The sequence below is a fragment of the Juglans microcarpa x Juglans regia genome, chromosome 4D (assembly GCF_004785595.1).
Source record: "Juglans microcarpa x Juglans regia isolate MS1-56 chromosome 4D, Jm3101_v1.0, whole genome shotgun sequence".
Lineage (NCBI taxonomy): Eukaryota > Viridiplantae > Streptophyta > Magnoliopsida > Fagales > Juglandaceae > Juglans > Juglans microcarpa x Juglans regia.
Window position 1 is genome coordinate 30,287,371 of NC_054600.1, and position 18,380 is coordinate 30,305,750.

Consider the following 18,380-nt stretch of genomic DNA (forward strand, 5'->3'; position numbering starts at 1 on the left):
CTGTACCGGCCATACGGCTGAAACGAAAAATTTTAACCGTACTAATTGGTACAGTACAAAATTTAAAACACTGAGCACCACTCCTTGCTTGCAGTTAATTACAGATACATCTACCTCAATGGTACCTAGGTTGTTTTTTAAATTTTAGTGCATGTTGGAGTTTCAAAGTTTAAAAAGTATTTTAGCTTAAAATAAAAAAATAAACTTTTTAAATAAAATTATAAAAAGTGCTTTGAGTACTTCAAGAGTTAAAAACATACTTTTAAAAAAAATACTAAATTCAAGCTTTTGTTAAAAAATTCCTGTAAATATTGCTAAATTTTTTAAAAGATCACCGTAACTAATTTTAAAAAAACTTTTGGGCTAATTTGTATCCAAATCCATCTCAATTTATTATTATAATTTTTATAAATTATAACACAAAATATAATAAATATTTTAATTTTTTTAAATCTTAAAATAATAATAATATTCTAACAATATTTTATCATTTTAATTTAACTCAGTTCGACATTTAAACGTAGCCTAAATATATGTTAACTAAACAGTAAACAACTTTTTAATAATAAAATCTTTTGATAAATCTCTGCCTTTAGTAAAGTGCTTTAAGTAACTAAAAAAAATTGAAAATCTATTTTTTCTTTTTCTTTTTTTTTTTAAAAAAACACCAAATTAAAGCTATTGTTGAAAAACTCCTTCAAACAATGCTACATGTTTTAAAAATATCATGACTAACTTTAAAAGTTCTTTAGGAGCGTGTTTATTGAGTAGTAAATAATTTTTTAATAGTAGAATTTTTAAGTAGAACTCTACAATTAGTGTATGTATAGAATTGTGATGAGAAATATAACTTATAATTTTAGGACTTATAACTTGTAACTTAAGTAATAAATTATACTATTAAAAATTTATTTATTGTTTGGTAACTGTATTCTTAAATCATTTTCAAACATGTTACATTTGTTTGGAAATAAATTAAAAAAAATGCTTTATGAGATAAAAATGACAATTATTTAATTTTTTAAAAATTATGATTATATCCTTAAAAGTTTCAAAGTTGTAGTTATCTGAAAATTATATGAATATTTTCACTTATTGACAATTTTTTAAAAATTTAAACAATATCCAGAATTCGGAAAAGCAGTTTTGAGAAAAATTTGTAGCATCAAAATAATGTTTTTCTCAAATATATTTTTTAGCTTATGTTAGATTAAAAATACTTTAATATATAATACTCAAATAACCTGATTTTTTTTATTAAAAAACTCTTAAAAACTATTTCATTACTTTTTAATACTCTTATGCCATCCCATACTGCCCCTTAAAATTGCTGCTGTAAAAAACTATATTTTCTATCGTAATTACAAACAGGCCCATCAACAACTTAATAGGAAATATACTGAACAAGTTTTTATTTATTTATTTAGTACCAAAAAAAAAAAAAGAAGTAGAAATTCAACCATTCCGATTTATGTATAGACTTGTGTAGGCGATAGAATGCAGTGGGATAACACGAATTAATACCACGAACTAATCAAAATCCGCTTGAGCTTGAAAATTTTCGTGAATAGTAGTAAGAGAATAATATTTTAGTGACAATTTTATAACAATAGTGGAACGCATGAGCTACCTTTTTTTTTTTTTTTTAATAAAATCATTTGAAAGGACTTTTTATTTTATTATTTTTTGTTTAGCAAAGTTTAAAGAATTTGTATACAGAATATCTTTTACGTGTTTCTCTATGTTTGGAAAGAGAAACATGGACTTGGTCATGCACGGAATAAAGACGTATATTCTAAATACTTCTAGAAAGAGGGAGAGCGTCGGTTCATGGGTATTGGTAGGTACTGAAAGAACACGTCTCCTCGTGATAGACTAGGTCGGTTACGTACACTCTTTCAAATATATTAAATACGAGAAAACCTTCCTATCGGTCGGGCTATTCATACTCCGATAAAAACCTTTTAATAAAACAGTAATATTATATATAATTGTGAAGTATGTAAGTAATATACAGTTATTTTAAAAAATAATCAGATTCAAAGTGTGTTTAGATGTTGAAGTAAATTGAGTTGAGTTGAGATGATAAAATATTATTAGAATATTATTATTATTTTAGAATTTGAAAAAATTGAATTGTTTATTATATTTTGTGTTAAAATTTAAAAAAATTGTAATAATGAATTGAGAGTAATTTAAGATCCAAACAAAGTATTAATAAATTAGATTCTTTTCATGTATATATCATATTTATTCACATTTTTCAAAGTAATTATATGGTATTTAAACACTCACGACTATAATTATCATTTCTCCCAATAAAATTTGTTCATATACGTTTTTCATTTTACATCTTGTGCGCCTGCCTACACCTGACCAAAAACTTACAAAACTCCTCCCGTATCATCTTCCTCTTCCGCCAAAGCACCCATTCCAAACTAAAGTAAGATCTCGACAGACCTGATTTTCGAGCCACAACGGAGCTCGATCCCCATAGCACCCATCCCAAACCAAAATGAGATCTTGACGGACCTGGTTTCCAAGCCGTGACGGAGCTCAACCCCCTGAGTCGCGACAAACAAAGCTTGACCCTCAAAAAAGTGACGGATCTAGACCCCCAGAGAGAGAGAGAGACAGAGATTGGTAGAGTTTTTCACAAAGGCGAGTAAATCTCATTTTTGTAAATACTGTGTAAAGTACCTTCATTTTTTAATATCATGCTGAGTCTTGTCTTGGAGGTAAATCTCATTGTTATGGTACTGATTATAATCTGTGTTATGGAAATATGTAGACATATGGATTGATAATACAGTAGAGAAATGAATAGCAATTGTTTGTTAAAAAGACTCAAATATATATGGAAACTGTTGCAGCAGGAAGGACTCTTGTGCGACATTGCAAGTCTGTCTGCACTACCAACTGTCATTAAGTGTTCTTGAAATTCATGTCTGCACTCCCATAATCACATTATTAAATTTAAGATCAGATGAAATAATTTAAGGCCAAAATCACATTCTTTTGTCAAGATCATGGGTTTTATGCTCTTGGTGGTTGCAAATACAAGGCTCAGATAGTCTATGTATCATGATAAAGCTTGACAAAAGCCAGATACTTCCAAAATAACTAATAAATCTACAGAACATGGAGGGGCGACGGAACTTGGTGGCGGCGATGTCTAGTTTTGCCGATATCTGCGATATGAGGTCTGGTTTCTTTAGAGGCAGTGAGGCATGCACGAGTGAAGAGCTCTTCATGGGTGTAATCAGATGAAAAATGGTCCACTTTGCATTTTATGAAGTCCCTTACTTGTCTCATTCTAATTGGGATCTGTTAAATCTATAAAACCAATCGGGCTGTTCCAAAGGGAAACTGATTATATATATATTATTTTTCAAATTTTTTTATTGGTATTAAATTCTGGGTAATTAAAATAAAAATACTACTCATTTGAAAATGAATTGTTAGATTCCTTAATGAAAGGAAACAACACTTAGAAAGTTGTGGATAAGCGTATTGGCTTATTTATATATAAAAGCACGAGATTCTCCATCAGTTATATTCATTAACGTAAACAAAAATAAGGTGAAATAATCGATTCCTATGAATACTTGATCAACGATGATTATATATTAGTAATATAATGATTATTTTATTATTAGATTTTCTCTCGAATCTTTCAGGTACTACTCTAACAATTGATAAATTTAAACTTGAAATGCTTGATCTTATGGAATATTCTTTTTATTTTCCGATCATTATGTAGTATGAAGATGAGATGCAATCAGTAGTTGTTATACCTCTGTGATCTAAATAATTTGTTTATAATCTTAAAAATAGATAAATATTAAGGATCATCTTTAAGATTTTATTTGGATATAATAAATGTTTCATCTCATCGCATCTCATCATTATAATTTTTTTAAATTATTACATAAAATATAATAAATATTTCAAATATTAAAATAATAATAATATTAAAATTTAATATTTTAATAATATTTTAATAATATTTTATTTAAATTTAAATTTAAATTTTTATCTCGTTTCATATCACCTGTATAAAATGCATCTGAGGTGGGGTGTGCCGGCCTTCGACGAATAATATGTACCTCATTCGGGTTGAGAGGTAGAGTTAAGTGAGCCATGTAGTAGACCATTTTGGCATTTTGCGCAATTCGGGGGACACGAGTCAGCCGCCCAAGCAATAGATACTAGCCGAATCTGAGTTTGCTGCTCCAACCATTATCAAATTAGAGAAATGATATCGTACAATTATTTATAAAAAAAGTGAATAAAAAAATAAAATTTTTAATCCTAAATTTTATTTTTTTAAATAATTATACGATATTTACACATTATATATTATATGACTGTATATAACATTACTCATAAAACTAATACTATTCTATTTAGTTTGGGAGGGAGATGAAAGAAAAATTTTATGAATAGTAATAAAATAATTTGTGAATAATATTGAGATAGTTTGAATTAAATATTTTTTAAATTTTGAAAAAAAAGAGAAAATTTTGAATAAAAATATTATAAAACTAAAATGTTATTAAAATATAGTTTTATAATACAATTTTGTTTAGATATTTGAAAAAGTTGAATAGTTTTTTATTTTTTATTTTAAAGTCTGAAAAATTTGTAATGATTATTTTAAAAATTTTATATTTAAATTATGTTTAAAAATGAGATAAAATAAAATAAAATAAAAATTTTAAAATGAGATTTATTTACAAACAAGCCCATTTTTCAGTGTTCTGTTGCGTATAATATATAATAAAGAATTTAGAAACTCCTTTAGAAGTCCCAATCCAAGATATTTTTGCTTGTTCGGTCAATTTCATTGGAACCAAGTGCGTAAACCACCACATTATTTTATTTTTCACGCTAACCACCTAGAGACCAGGATGCATACCTCCACGTAGGGGTGTATAGGAATCACTGGAATCAGCCATGAACCGATTAGACTGACCGTCGGAATTGACAAAAAACCTATCAGCGGGTGAGATAAATTGAGAAAAAATTGATATCAACAGTTTGCCACCGATTTGAATTTTTGAAAAATCGTTGAACCGACCGATTCGGTCTATTTATATATATTTTAATATATATATATATATATATATATAAAACGGTGCCGTTTCATTTAAATGAGTGAAACGATGTCGTTTTAGAGTCTAGAAGTTAAAATGAATTAATAACCCTCCACCCCTCTTCTTCTTCTCCACGTCATCTTCTTCCTCTCTGTAACTTTATTCTTCTTTCATGGCAGATGACGGCGCGATGTTTATTCCTTCTTTCTCAATTCCTCCTCCTTTACAGAAGATTCGACAGTAGACTGAAGACCGCACTGACACACGTCAAGAGCGATATAATTGGTTTTCTCTCCCCAAACTTACGGTTTCGGCCTGTTCAATAGACTCATGGCAGACGTCGGTGATGTCTCGATTTTGTGCCGAATCCATCAGTGTACAACCCTACCTCCACCAGGTGCCACTCATGTTGACGTCGTACCTATAGAAAAACAGATCAACTATCAAAAGAATATACACTTTATATCCAGAATAGCGAGAGTAGATATTGTTTATTATTTATATTAATTAAATCAGCTTAAAATAGCGAGAGTAGATATTGTTTATTATTTATATTAATTAAATCAGCTTAAAATAGCTAGAGTAGATACGTTTTATTATATATTTTAATTCAATCAAAGATATTTTGAACGGAAAATATTATATGTACTAAAAGAAAAACTTAATTTTCTACGTGTCAGTTATTGATACGCTAAAATTATTAAATTTAAAATTTAAAAATTAAATTTTAAAAGAAAACTAAAAAAAAGAATATTGTAAATAAAATTAAGAATAAAAATATAATTACATATATCACTACTTATTTTGAAAAGGTTGTTTGTAATTATTTATCGTAAATAAATCTCCACTCACAAGGACTGCGGTCCCGCCCTGTCCCAGGTGAAATGAGCACTAGCCAAATTGAAATTGAAAATGACGTGCACCAAGCAGGCTGCGTTAATTTGTTGGCTTTGCGTTATTTTCACATGCATGCTCTACCATAAAGCGAGACTAATAATGCGTGCATGGTCGGTCTCACGCGCAATCACTGCAAGTTGACTCCTTTTTTTATTTTGTATCTACCTCGCTCACTGAAGTCACCCCTTGCGTGTTCAATCGCACTTCAAAACCCCTTTTCCATATTTCTATTTCTAAACTGCTACCTTCCTCGAAGCCTTCCAACTCCGAGAATATAAATTATAAACGCCCCCCCCCCCAAATTCATTGGTTAATTTGGTTTGGACCTATAAAAACGACTTTGCTTAGATTTGAACAGTTAGTTGAAATGAAATGAAATGAAATGAATTGAAATAAAAATTAAAAAAAATATTATTAAAATATTATTTTTTAATATTATTATTATTTTAAGATTTGAAAAGTTAAATTATTTATTATATTTTATATATTAATCTATAAAAATTATAATGATAAAATGAGATGAGTTAAAAATATTTTTCAATCCAAATTGATCCTATAATTTTCTGTTGAGATTTCCTTATACATTTTTTTGGATGCAAAACAAGTTTGATTAGCGAAAATAATCGGGCTATTTTATAGGCCAGTGTACAAGTCCACAAAAATACTGTGAAAATATTATAATTTTTCTAAAAAAATTTTAAAATACGAATTTTCTTTTATTTGTTTTGTTTGGTGGTAACTTTAGATTGCCCGTGAAACGATGTCAGTATCACCCAAGTTGAATCCTGTATTCACTCGTTTATGGGGTGTCCCACGCCTTGTCAAGAGAGTGGAGAAAAAAAAGATAAAAGTATAAAAACTTGATTATTTGTTTGTCACCATCCACACTTTCCATCAAATGCTCGTTTTCAACCAACATCTGCATTGCTTCCCTTCCTTTCCACCTCACCTGCTAAAGACAGGGGAGACAATTCCACCCCGTGCTTTTTTATTTTGTACCACATAGTTTCGGACAGTTGTTTTCCCCATCCATGCGTGTTTTTACACCATATAAGTGCTGCAGATATAAACTAAAAATAAAAATTATATAAAATAAATTCATTGATTAACTTTATATAATTTGTTAGATTTATATTACAATAAAAATAATTTTATAATTTAATATAACACATTAAAATACGTCATTTTATGAATTTTTTTTTTAAAGAAAAATGTCGTCATTTGTTCATTCATCAATAAAAACTTACATCAATGACTAGATACATGCGAAGATATCTCCATATCAATCATTTGGAACTCTACAAGTATACTATTGAATTGGTCTAGATTTCACTGCTGCTGATACTCTCTACAAACAAACGTTCAAGAGACAACACTCTTTATAAATAGACACTTAATCTCATGCTTTATATAAATGATGATTCAACTTTTACAAATAAACTGTCCAAGAGACGAACTCATTTTTTATTTTTACTGAATAATAAGGAAAAAAATGATGGATTACAGTTTGGACTAATTCCGGTAAATTTTAATGGCATTTGAAGGCAACGAGTTTGTCTATTTTCAGCCACAAAGTCAAATTTGAAAGATCTAGTGGTGGTATTTTGGTGATTCGGCGCATGTGGGGCGCGAGGATCACACATAGTTGTGAGCGGCGCTTGAGGATCACGTGCAATGATTTCAACAAAATCACCACTATCCTCAAAACGATTTGCTGCCTATAAGTCTTCTTGTGCTGCATGTGTCTCTCGAGAGTTGTCAGAAAACTGTAAATTTGACTTTTTCGACTTTGAATAAAGAAAAATAAACTAAGAAATGAGGGAATAAGATAGAGAATGAGGAGGAGAAATGAGGAAATGAGAGGGAGAAGGAGTAGGAAGCCGAGACCTCCTCCTCCGGCGAAACTCAGATCTGGAAGTGTTTTTTTTTTTTTTGTTAGTTAGAGAGAGGGTTCTCAAATGAAAAGATGACTGTGACTTCATTTTATGAATTTACTTTTAGATAATTCTTTTGTAATACATGTATTTCTTTTTACATAAATCTAATATGATTGGAGCTAAGTGCAACAACCCGAGAAGTGGTCACTCAACTACCGTATCAAGCAATCTTTTGAATATCATACTGAACGCTGTATCGGCTAAGGTATTGGAACAAAATATTTTAGTACTGATACCGTTTCGAGATACATTTCAGGATAGTCGATATATAAATAAATTATATATATAAATATATGTAAAAATTATATTCCAAAATAATAGGTTTTATATAAATAAATTATATATAAATTATAAATAGTCTAGTTTGAATTGAGAGTTAAAAAATATATTTATAATTTGAAAAAAAAAAAAAAATATAGATCAAAATATAGGCTGGTACAGGCCGAAATTGAAGCTGGTATAGTCGGTATTTTGATTGGTATAAAACGAATATAATACCTGTACTGATTGGATAGCCGGTACGAAAAATTTTAATCGTACCTATCAGTACAGTATTAAATTTAAAACACTAGTATCAAAGTCCAAAGATTCATACACCCTTAATTGTTACGGGCCCCGCGACATGCTACAGAAATTAAGGGTGTCCACGTACGTAAATTTTAAGCCATGAAGTTGTAGATCGACAATGACATCATAAAGATCTTGAATGTGTGAGTTATGGTTAGAGAACCAGTGATAGGGAATGTAGCTTTTGTCGCCTTAATGCTCCACCGTATGTTTCTTGTTGACATTTGTAAAAATTTCCTAATAATTGCGAAACAACTTCTGTTAAAGACCACCTTGTAGGCTTGTTACCTCAGTTGGTATGGGTTGATATTTCAAGACTTTAAAGTTAGGAGTTCCAATCAGAATATAAGTTAAAATTATTTATAATAGTAAATCTTGACCTTTAGACCATGTGATAGATTTTGGATCATCTGGATATTTTGGAAGGTACTCTAGTACATTAGTTATGACTCAAATCGAATATTCTGCAGAGAGGAGAGGCTTCTATGATCACGTCCAAAAAAGATTTCTATCCTGGTCACTCCCGCCTCCCTTTTTTGCTTGGAAGAAAAAAAAAAACTTATCTTAAGAACTAAGACTAATTTTATAATGTCTGCCTTATTTAGATAGTGAAAGTATTTTATCTAATTTCATTATTATAACTTTTTTTAAATTTTCACACAAAATATAATAAACAATTCAACTTTTTCAAATCTCAAAATAATAATAATATTAAAAAATAATATTCTAATAATATTTTATTCAACTTTCAACTTTTATCTAAAACTATTTCATCTCATCTCACTATACAAATCACACCTAAGCGTGAACCTTATACGCTAGGTTTGAATAATTGACTTTTCACGACTTTAAAAGTTAAATAATCAATTGTATCAGTAAATTAAATCGATAGAAAATGTTGATTAATCATTGTAATTAAATGATATTTGTAGTCTTGAAATGTGCAGTCATCACATACTCTATTTAAAAAAAAAAAAAAGTGAATTAGACTCAATTCTTAATCGGTGGGTTAATACATAAAATATTTAATTATAATGTGATCGAATTATGGTCTCTGTTCTAATAACATATTAAATACTCAAAACTGATTGAAATAGTTATGAATATGGAGGATACTATTGATTTTTTAAAAAATGAAATTGGGTCCTTCTATGGTCAGATATGAAGTACCGTAAATAAATTTATCCATTGCACCATATTTTAATCGGTTGAACATAACCATAACAACGGAAGTATTATAAAGTAGAAAATAAGTTGCAATTTGATTTAAAAAGAAAAAAAAAAAAAAAGGACAAAGTAATTTTGTTCGTGTATGGGCTGGGTTGAGAGCTAGCAATCGGGCTATAACTGAAAATACACATTACATTCGAGCCCAGGTCCAGTGGGCTGAGAATCCTAATCAGACTGGGCGAACATGGTGGCCTATATTATAATCCGCATATAATAGATTGAAGTCCAAACTCCATGTCCACGTGCCGCTGTACCGCCTAAATCTCATGAATGAACGCATACCTCGTCGGGTCACTGAATCACGCCTTCGCATCTCGTTTCCTCAACTGAATTCGCCCCCTGCCTGGCTCTATTTCCATCACTAGCCCAGAAACAGTTGCGCGCAACCAATGTCATGGCTTCCGCTTCCGTTGTGGAAAATCTCCGCCTCGAAGCCCTCCGTCTCGTCGACCTCCGTCTCCTCTCCCAACCGGAGCTCTACTCCCTCTCCCTCTGCTCCTCATCCTCCTCTTACACCTCCTTCTCCAACGACAACGACGACGTTTTGATCCCCAAAATTGACCGCTCCGTCTTCAACGAATCCGCTGGTAGCCGGAAGCAGACTTACTCTCGTCTCCGCCTCGCCCCTCGTAAGCCCCATTCCTCCTCTACCTCTGCCCCGACCCGTTCCTCCTCATCCTCCTTTTCCATTCCCCGCCAAATCCCCGAACCCCTTGACGAAGAAAACTCCCAAATCATTTCCATTCTTAAACAACTGTTCGCCGCAGAAACTCCCTCCACCGCCGACGCGGATAACCTTGTTTCTGTCCCCGTAGAATTTGAAGAGTTCTTGCCTGATTTATCGTGTGCGGGCTTGCAAAATGTCCCGGTTCAGGTTCTTTCTGGTGATAGTGGACAGGAGAAGCGGAAGCGGGGGCGGCCGCGGAAGGATGAGAATCGGATGATTGAGCGAAAGGTGGCACTGGAACGCAAAGCGGAGCCGAATTTTCCCGTCGATGCGTCTGCCACTGAGGGGGAAAATAAGCGAAAGCGAGGGCGACCGCGTAAGACATTGAATCCAAAGATCGAGAGCGATCAGTCCGAGAGAAATATGGCTCTGCTGCGTGAGAATGTCGAAGAGAAGGAGGACGAGATGGTGATGGCGAGCAAAAAAGTGGATGTGGCGGACGTGGCTGGGTTAGGTAATGTGGAGGACCCGTATGGCGAGGAGCTGAAGAGGAGGACGGAGGGTTTGCAGACCGAGGCGGAGTTGTTAGGGTTTTTGAGTGGGTTGAGTGGTGAGTGGTGGAAAAAGAGCAGGAAAAAGAGGATTGTGCTGGCTAGCGATTTCGGCCACGCGTTGCCCAAGGGGTGGAGGCTCATGCTTTCTATCAAAAAGAGGGCCAGCCGTGTATGGTTGCATTGCCGCCGATACATAAGGTTTTCATAATCTCCTTGCTTCTCATTTTAGTTTCAGTACTGTGGATGTATTAAATATTTTTCATGATAAGAATATTTATTTAAGTATGGTGACAAGGTAATTTGAATTTAACTAATATGGATTCGATGTTTATGATTGCATCTATACACCTTTATGGGATTCTTGTGCTACATTTCGTGATATTCATACTTCATACTTCATCCTTTTTTTTTTTCGATCGGTATTCATACTTCATCCATTTTACTTGTTAGAATTACGGTTCTTTTATTTTTCGCGTCCTTATATTGGACTGTTACTATTTATCAGTTGTAATGCATTTTACTGCTCGGCATATATTCTTCTTTCCCTTCAATTCATTTATATTATTATTGAACGTGAAACCAAACATTGCAAAGAACACTTTACACATGGCCAATCTAATCCTTCAAACAAAATGTGGTTTTAACGAAATATCCCTGCATTTATTATTTTTTCATATATACGAAAACTTGCACAACTTATTATTACGAAAACGTGCAAAGCTTATTAATATGCAGGTGATGAAGGACGTGAAACTCCAAATGACATTTAGCTAGTTTCTTTGAAATTGAAGAATGGTTGCAGGATTTTATAGAAAATCCAAAAACAACATAATATAATTTTAAACAACACTCAATGAACCTCCTGACAATTGCCTAAATACATTTGATTCTTTTTTTTTTTTTTTTTTTTTTTTATATAAGTAAAAAGCTTATTAATACCAATAGGCGTAGCCAAGTATACTGGATGTATACAAGAGAAAACACCTAGTTGGGGTGCAAAAAAGATACAAGGAACATCTGATTCTTTTTTATATAGACTTTGGGGTCTGTTGCAAATTTAGACAGTGGGATAATTGGCTTTGGACGATGGCATAATTGGAATAGGAAAAAATTCATTTTGTGAACGCAGGAAAATGGGATAGAAGAATTCTATCTGTTCTTTTGTTTTTGTCCTTTTTCTCTCCGATTACCCTAGGGTGTCCTAGGAAAAACTGAAAGCCAAGGGCTTCTCAGTAGGATTAGGCTTGAACACAGTGCAATATCATTTTCTTGATTTATGCAAGTTGTAAAGAAATTTAATCCATTAACAATTCTATTAATTAGAAATTTCAGATCTTTACTTATTAATATAATTTGTGTACTTGGGCTATGTCTATTCTTATTAGAGTTATACAATTCTCAAGCTAGTGTGTAGAGTACACCATTCACATCACTTATATTATAAAATTTGATTTGTAAGATTCAAATTTTAAAATTTATTTTTCAAATCAAATTATGCCATGTGAGTACTTTACTAGGTGTGCTTTACAAACCGACATGAGAATATAATTTTTCTTCTTGTTAATATAATCTGTTGCTTATAAAAAAAATATAGAAATTTCAGATTTTTTTCCACTACAGCACGATCAATTATATGTAATAACGCAACTCAGCACGTCATAAATTCAAAACTTCACCACTCAATCACCTACATATACACATGGTCTTCATTAGTCTTGGGCCATTGAAAATATTTTCTTGCTCCACCATGGTATAAGTACATTAATTTCATTCTAGTTCCAGAACTTATGATGCACATAAAATAATGAATTTAACGGATATTTGAAAAGCTGTACCATCAATCTTGCCTTCAAATGTTAAATTTTTTGTTGTTCTATGTGATACTTTGATTATGGTGCTTATGCTTGCATTCTTAGTTTTAATGGCTGTGTTCTTCTTACACAATTTTGCCTAATTCGGAACCATCCAGCCCTAATGGACGGCAGTTTGTGTCGTGCAAGGAAGTCTCTTCATACTTTCTCTCATCTTCTGGACTCCAAGATGCAAGTCAACCAATATCTGACCATACTGATGACAATTACCTGGTGGCCAGGGAAGCTGATCATGCAGATGTAAGTCAGTGTCTGGGATCATCATCTTACCGACTTTATATTTTATTTATATTTTTATTTACTAGGTTTGCAACAGGATGTTGATATTAACCTTGAAGATGGAAAGAATGCTGATGACCTAATTATCTCACCACCACCCATGACTTCTATATTAACTGATAATGAGGAGCATGACACCATAAAGATGGGGGAGCCAAGGATTCAAACAGGGGAACTTTTCAAATGCCACAAATGCACCATGACATTTGATGAGAAAAATGATTTGGTGCACCATCTGGTATCATCTCACAGCGATACTGCAAATAGGTGTAAATCCAGTACATCTATAAGTGATAATTTAATAATTATAGGTGAAAAATATGAATGCCAGTTCTGTCATAAAATATTTGGCGAGAGGCATCTTTACAATGGCCATATTGGCATCCATATGGGGAACTATGAGAAGAGTGTCGAGGGTTCGGGAATTATCATGCAGAAGAGCACTGATCCTACTCCAACTGGAGTTCTGCCATCGACCTCAATGGTGCATGAATTGAGGGGAATTGACTGGGCAGAAACTTCCATTATCAAATCCGGTTTTGGTTGTAAGGCTGTAAAAGCAGATATTGCCGTTGAGGCTTGCAGTGACAGAGATGACCAAGCATTAATTGAGGAACATAGTGAAAATCCGGATAAAGTTTTCAGTATGAATAATGATAAATTGGGAAAGGTAGATGTGGTTACCATTGTTGCTAATAGATGTAATGCTGGTTTGGAAAATGAAACAGTTTCTACTAACGAGAATAAAAGTGTTTGTGTATCTTTTGATAAAACAAATGTCTTCAATTGCATTCCCTGTGGAATTAATAACTGTGTTGCAGACAATAAAGGTTCTGAAAGCTGGTCACTTGCTTCTCCCGTAAATGAGAGAACTTTTGTTGTTGAAAACAATGTTATTAAGGTATCTTTCCCATCAGTGGAGGAGCAAAAGCTGGAGATAGGCTCTGAAAGTGGTTTGAATCATAAGAATAAAACATGTAGTGGTGAAGATATCGAGTATAAATGTTTTGCAAGCACAGTGGAAGATATGAAAGTTGATGATGGTTGTAAATCTGAGAATAGTGACTTAGTGTCTAGTTTTGGCAATCATGACGTTGGACTCGAGGATGTTTGTGCTACTGTTGATATCTCTGGGAATACTATAATTACAGTTGGTTTTGGGAGCAATCATGCTTCACAAAATGACAAGGCTGTGACCAGCACTAAGCAAGAAGGGAGTTCAGGAAGCTGTTTAGTTGCTTCATCTTGGAATCACCAATATATTGTTGAAAATAATGCAAATAAGAGTTCCTGCTGCACAGTGGAGGCAGAGGCACCCTTTCAGGGAAAATCGTTTCATCACCATGAATTTGCCCCATCTCTTAATGAGCATGGATCTCATTTTAACAATAGGATGACTGAGGTTCCTACTGGTGCAGTGGAGGAGCTTAAGCCTGATGAAGTCAGAAACTGTAAGATTGGTGAATTAAAATTTGCTTTTGACTGTAATGAAACTGAAGTTGATGTACATACTACCGCTTGCAGTGGGCAGGAAAGATGTTTTAAAGGCTCTTTACTTGTTTCATCTGCAGATGAGCATAGATATGTTTTTAAAAATAATATCTGCAGTAGCACAATGGAGGAGCTCAAACAGGACATGGGTTTGTCTGAAAGTGGCTTACATAGCCAGTTTGGCCATGAACAGAACCATGATAAAATAAATAATGTGAATAAGGTTTCATGTAGCTCAATAGAGGAGGCCGAGCATAAGAAGGTTAAGAGCTCTTGGAACACTAAGGCATTCCTTGCTTTTGGCACCCGGGCAGGAACGGATACAGATGTGAGAAGCACTATGTGGGGACAAAGTTCTGAAGGATCTTCCCTTGTTCTTTCTGGGGACAAACAGACATTTTCCTCTGATAATAAGGTGACTAGTGTTTGTAGCAGCACAGTGGGGGAGCATGAAAGATGTTCTGAAAATCTTAGGGATGGTGGGTCAATGATTGATCTTGGAAATCAGTCGCAATCAAATGAGGATATCATGGCAGAACTTTTGTGGAGAACCGCAGAGCAAAATGTCGGGCAGAATGGTGTAGCCAATATTTCATCTCCACTTGTGCAATCGTCAGGATGTTTTCCAAATTTAATGTCAAGCAAGGTATGAAAAAGTAACTACTTTAGCAGCAAGAGTTGTTTGTTGTGGATGAATATGGAACTGTTTGGATGTACGTAAGAGTAAACTACTTAATTTTTTGCTTCAGTGAGGTCCTTTTTAGCTATTCTTTGTCCCAGATTATTATGAACATGCCATAGTATTACTCATTTGCTATCAGTTTAAATATATATATGTACATATATTAAAATAAAAGGACTGAGATGTACCCTTTAGATTCATCAACTACCACCACCATCCCAGAATAACCGACCATGTCTAATGCTACCAATATGACACACAAACCTGAATCAACTCCCTTCTTTTGAGAGAGAATCGGGACACAAGGATTTCCCATTCTCAATTTTCCCTATATCATCAGGTTTTACTGATTTTAGCTCGTGTTTCTTGCAGTCAAGCATGCCAATTGTTATATTTTCTTTAAAGTACTACAATTGTATAATTTCTTTGATTCTCGATTTTGATGTTTTAGTAAATCCTTGTCTTTGTGCTAAGAAAATGTGAATTGAGAGGAGACATTAGTATCAAAGGTGGAAATAAGAGTGGGAGTAATGTGGTGTTGCTGAGAATGGAATTCAAGATTGCTCTCTGGTCCTGAAAAATCTGTCCATTTGACATGTGAGCAATTTAATGGCCAGTTCCAGAGTAAGCAATTCGGTGATGCAAATGTCTGTGGCATTTGCCACGTGACAGTTGACACTGTGGGGGTAGATGCCACATCATTGTCATGTTCTATTCCGCATCATCATGTTTATCACCATGTGAGCAGTTTCTGTTTGTTGATTCCATGTCTGTCTGGTCACAGATAAATTGAATGATTTTAAGAAATTAAATTACTCAATTGACAGGGCTCGAATTATAGGTAGGCAATTAAATGTGTCAGAACCATTGAGGACCAGAAGCACGATTTTAACCTTCTAAATTTTGGTGATGTCCTACGGCATGAATACGATTATACGATGGTCTGTTTTAAATTTTTCTTGTTGCATAGCACAAAATTTCTATGTTTTTAGATATATTGTTTTTTATCTTTTCATGAAATCCCTGATCCATAGAATTAATTCTCAGCATTCTCTTCCTTGGTGGTAAAGATTTTATTGTTCATTTATAAACTTTTGCCATACTTTTCTAAATACTGAAACATGCATGCCTATCAACTTCCTGACATTACAGGCAAGCTCTCATCCAGAGGAAGCGAGGGTTTTGTCATATGATGCAGAGATGGATCAAGGGTTTAATTCCTCTTATTGGCTTAAAAAGGAAGCTTTGCCTTCATTGCCAAAGGTAGCGAATGGGCATCCGGTCAGGACTATGTGTGTCTGGTGTGCGGAAGAGTTTTATCTCGAATCTGTCAACTCTAGGATGCAATCAGGTTCGGTGGGTTTTATGTGTGCAGCCTGCAATGCTAAATTCTCTGGGCAATTCAATGTACTGTAGTTTTCAACTGACCCCAGTAATTTGCTTCTCGCATAGCCACCTTCCTATCATGAACTAGCGATGAGGTAAATGTTACATCTAATTTTATGGATGCATTTGCTCTGTGTATCAAAGGATAGGTTGATCCTTTTAAAGGTCTTTTTTTATCTTAAGATACGTGTGTACTAGTACTGCTGCATTCTACTTGCTTTTTACATACTAACTGGATCAATGCAAATGCTACAATCAAAGATGTTGACAACGAAAGTTTCGATGACATAATATATATATATATATATAACATTTTCTTCAGGGCTTGCCAGTTTGTATGTCTGGAATTTCTTTTAGCAGATATTTATAAGGATGTTAATGCTGAATTACATTGATAGCTATTTTGCAGGTAATGTTGGAGACCGGTTGGAAGACAATGATGGTTTGTTGATGATTTGTCAGTTTACGCATGGAGGTCCTATCCAAGAGCCTGATTTTGCAACTCTGGTATGGTGCTCTTTTGTTTCTTGCTGGCGATCGCTTAGCTGGGAATTCATTTTCAATTTTCCCGTTGTGTCAAAATGATTGTTATTAGAATACTGACAACAGATTTATGGGGTTCCTTTATTTCGAGGACCCACTATCTTTACACCCTCACAAGATAAAAATAGATTGCCAACAACTGTATGGTGAGTTGTATTGTGGACCGATCTGAGGAAAAGTTCTTGGATACTTTTTTGTTCTTAACTTGACCTCTCCAAGTCATCTACGTACAGGACCCTTTTCCCTACTTTCAATTTGCCTTTTTTACTTTGACTGAAAGACTGCAACCTTATTAAAAAATAGTAAATCTTCAAGATCGTATATAATCTTTATAGCCTAAAAATGTAAGAGTTATTATATTTTCAAGCTGGTGTGTAGAGCACATTATTTAAATAGTAAGATTTGATTTGTAAGATTTAAATTTTAAAAATTCTCTTTCTTCATGTTAGCACTTTACTATGTGTGTTACCTGCACCGGCTTATATATCCCAGAAAATTTGACCAGGATGATTTCTGCTTTTCCAAGAAACGTAGGAAATAGGATGATTTTCTTCTAGAAATGCGTTGGACTATATGCCAAAGATCTTAAAATGTGTTTCTAGGGAAAATGGGTTTGTTTTCTGGCCTCGGGCACAAGTTCAACTTGGGGTAAGAAGAACTTGAAATATAAGGCATTAATTACTGTGATTTAGTTGTCGAGCTTTAGCATCGTGCATATCAAACATGGTGGCTTTAAACCCTGCAATATTTTCACACGAGTTTACTAATTGTTGAGGGTAGAGGCATATTTAGGGATGAGAGGACAGTTAGATTTTTGGAATCAATTCGAGCAGCTACTCGAAATTTTTTAAACTTTTTTAGTCAAAGCCTCAAAACCTTGTCTCTCTCTTTCCACGGCCTTAACATATTTTGCACTTCTCAAGCAATTCGTTAAAGTATTTCACTTGAAATCCATAGAGTAGTCGATCTAAAGTTCTTAAGAACGTAGCTACCAAAAGGAATCTCGCAACTGAGAGAACACTTTTTCAGATTTTTTTTTTTCCCGGTTAGTCCGAGTCAAACGAAATCATAGATTTCATTCAAACCAGTTTTCCTGAGTGTACAAAATTATGAGATGGAAAAGTTGCCTAACTAAAGTTTGGTGTTTTTTTTTTTCCAATGCTCTTGGAGCACTAGT

At 33.5% G+C, this 18,380-nt stretch overlaps 1 protein-coding gene across 3 annotated transcripts; it reads left to right on the forward strand.

Annotated features, from left to right (window-relative positions):
* Positions 1 to 9,999: 9,999 nt before the first annotated feature.
* Positions 10,000 to 17,429, forward strand: LOC121259601. 3 transcript variants are annotated; one of them, XM_041161240.1, is made up of 6 exons: positions 10,000 to 11,149; positions 12,921 to 13,062; positions 13,139 to 14,561; positions 14,673 to 15,238; positions 16,427 to 16,755; positions 17,070 to 17,429. In XM_041161240.1, the coding sequence occupies exons 1-5, from the start codon at positions 10,125 to 10,127 to the stop codon at positions 16,688 to 16,690; spliced, it is 3,420 nt and encodes a 1,139-aa protein (XP_041017174.1). In that variant the 5' UTR covers positions 10,000 to 10,124; the 3' UTR covers positions 16,691 to 16,755; positions 17,070 to 17,429. The 3 variants fall into 3 exon arrangements, with proteins under 3 accessions (XP_041017174.1, XP_041017173.1, XP_041017172.1); XM_041161239.1 differs by having other exon boundaries at positions 13,139 to 15,238; positions 17,059 to 17,429; XM_041161238.1 differs by having other exon boundaries at positions 13,139 to 15,238.
* Positions 17,430 to 18,380: the final 951 nt, after the last annotated feature.

Excerpts from the sequence above, each read along its gene's own strand:
- LOC121259601 (XM_041161239.1), top strand. The coding sequence starts at position 10,125 with ATGGCTTCCGCTTCCGTTGTGGAAAATCTCCGCCTCGAAGCCCTCCGT. Across the intron at positions 11,150-12,920 it reads CATTGCCGCCGATACATAAG|CCCTAATGGACGGCAGTTTG; the intron begins GTTTTCATAATC and ends GGAACCATCCAG. Across the intron at positions 15,239-16,426 it reads CAAATTTAATGTCAAGCAAG|GCAAGCTCTCATCCAGAGGA; the intron begins GTATGAAAAAGT and ends CTGACATTACAG.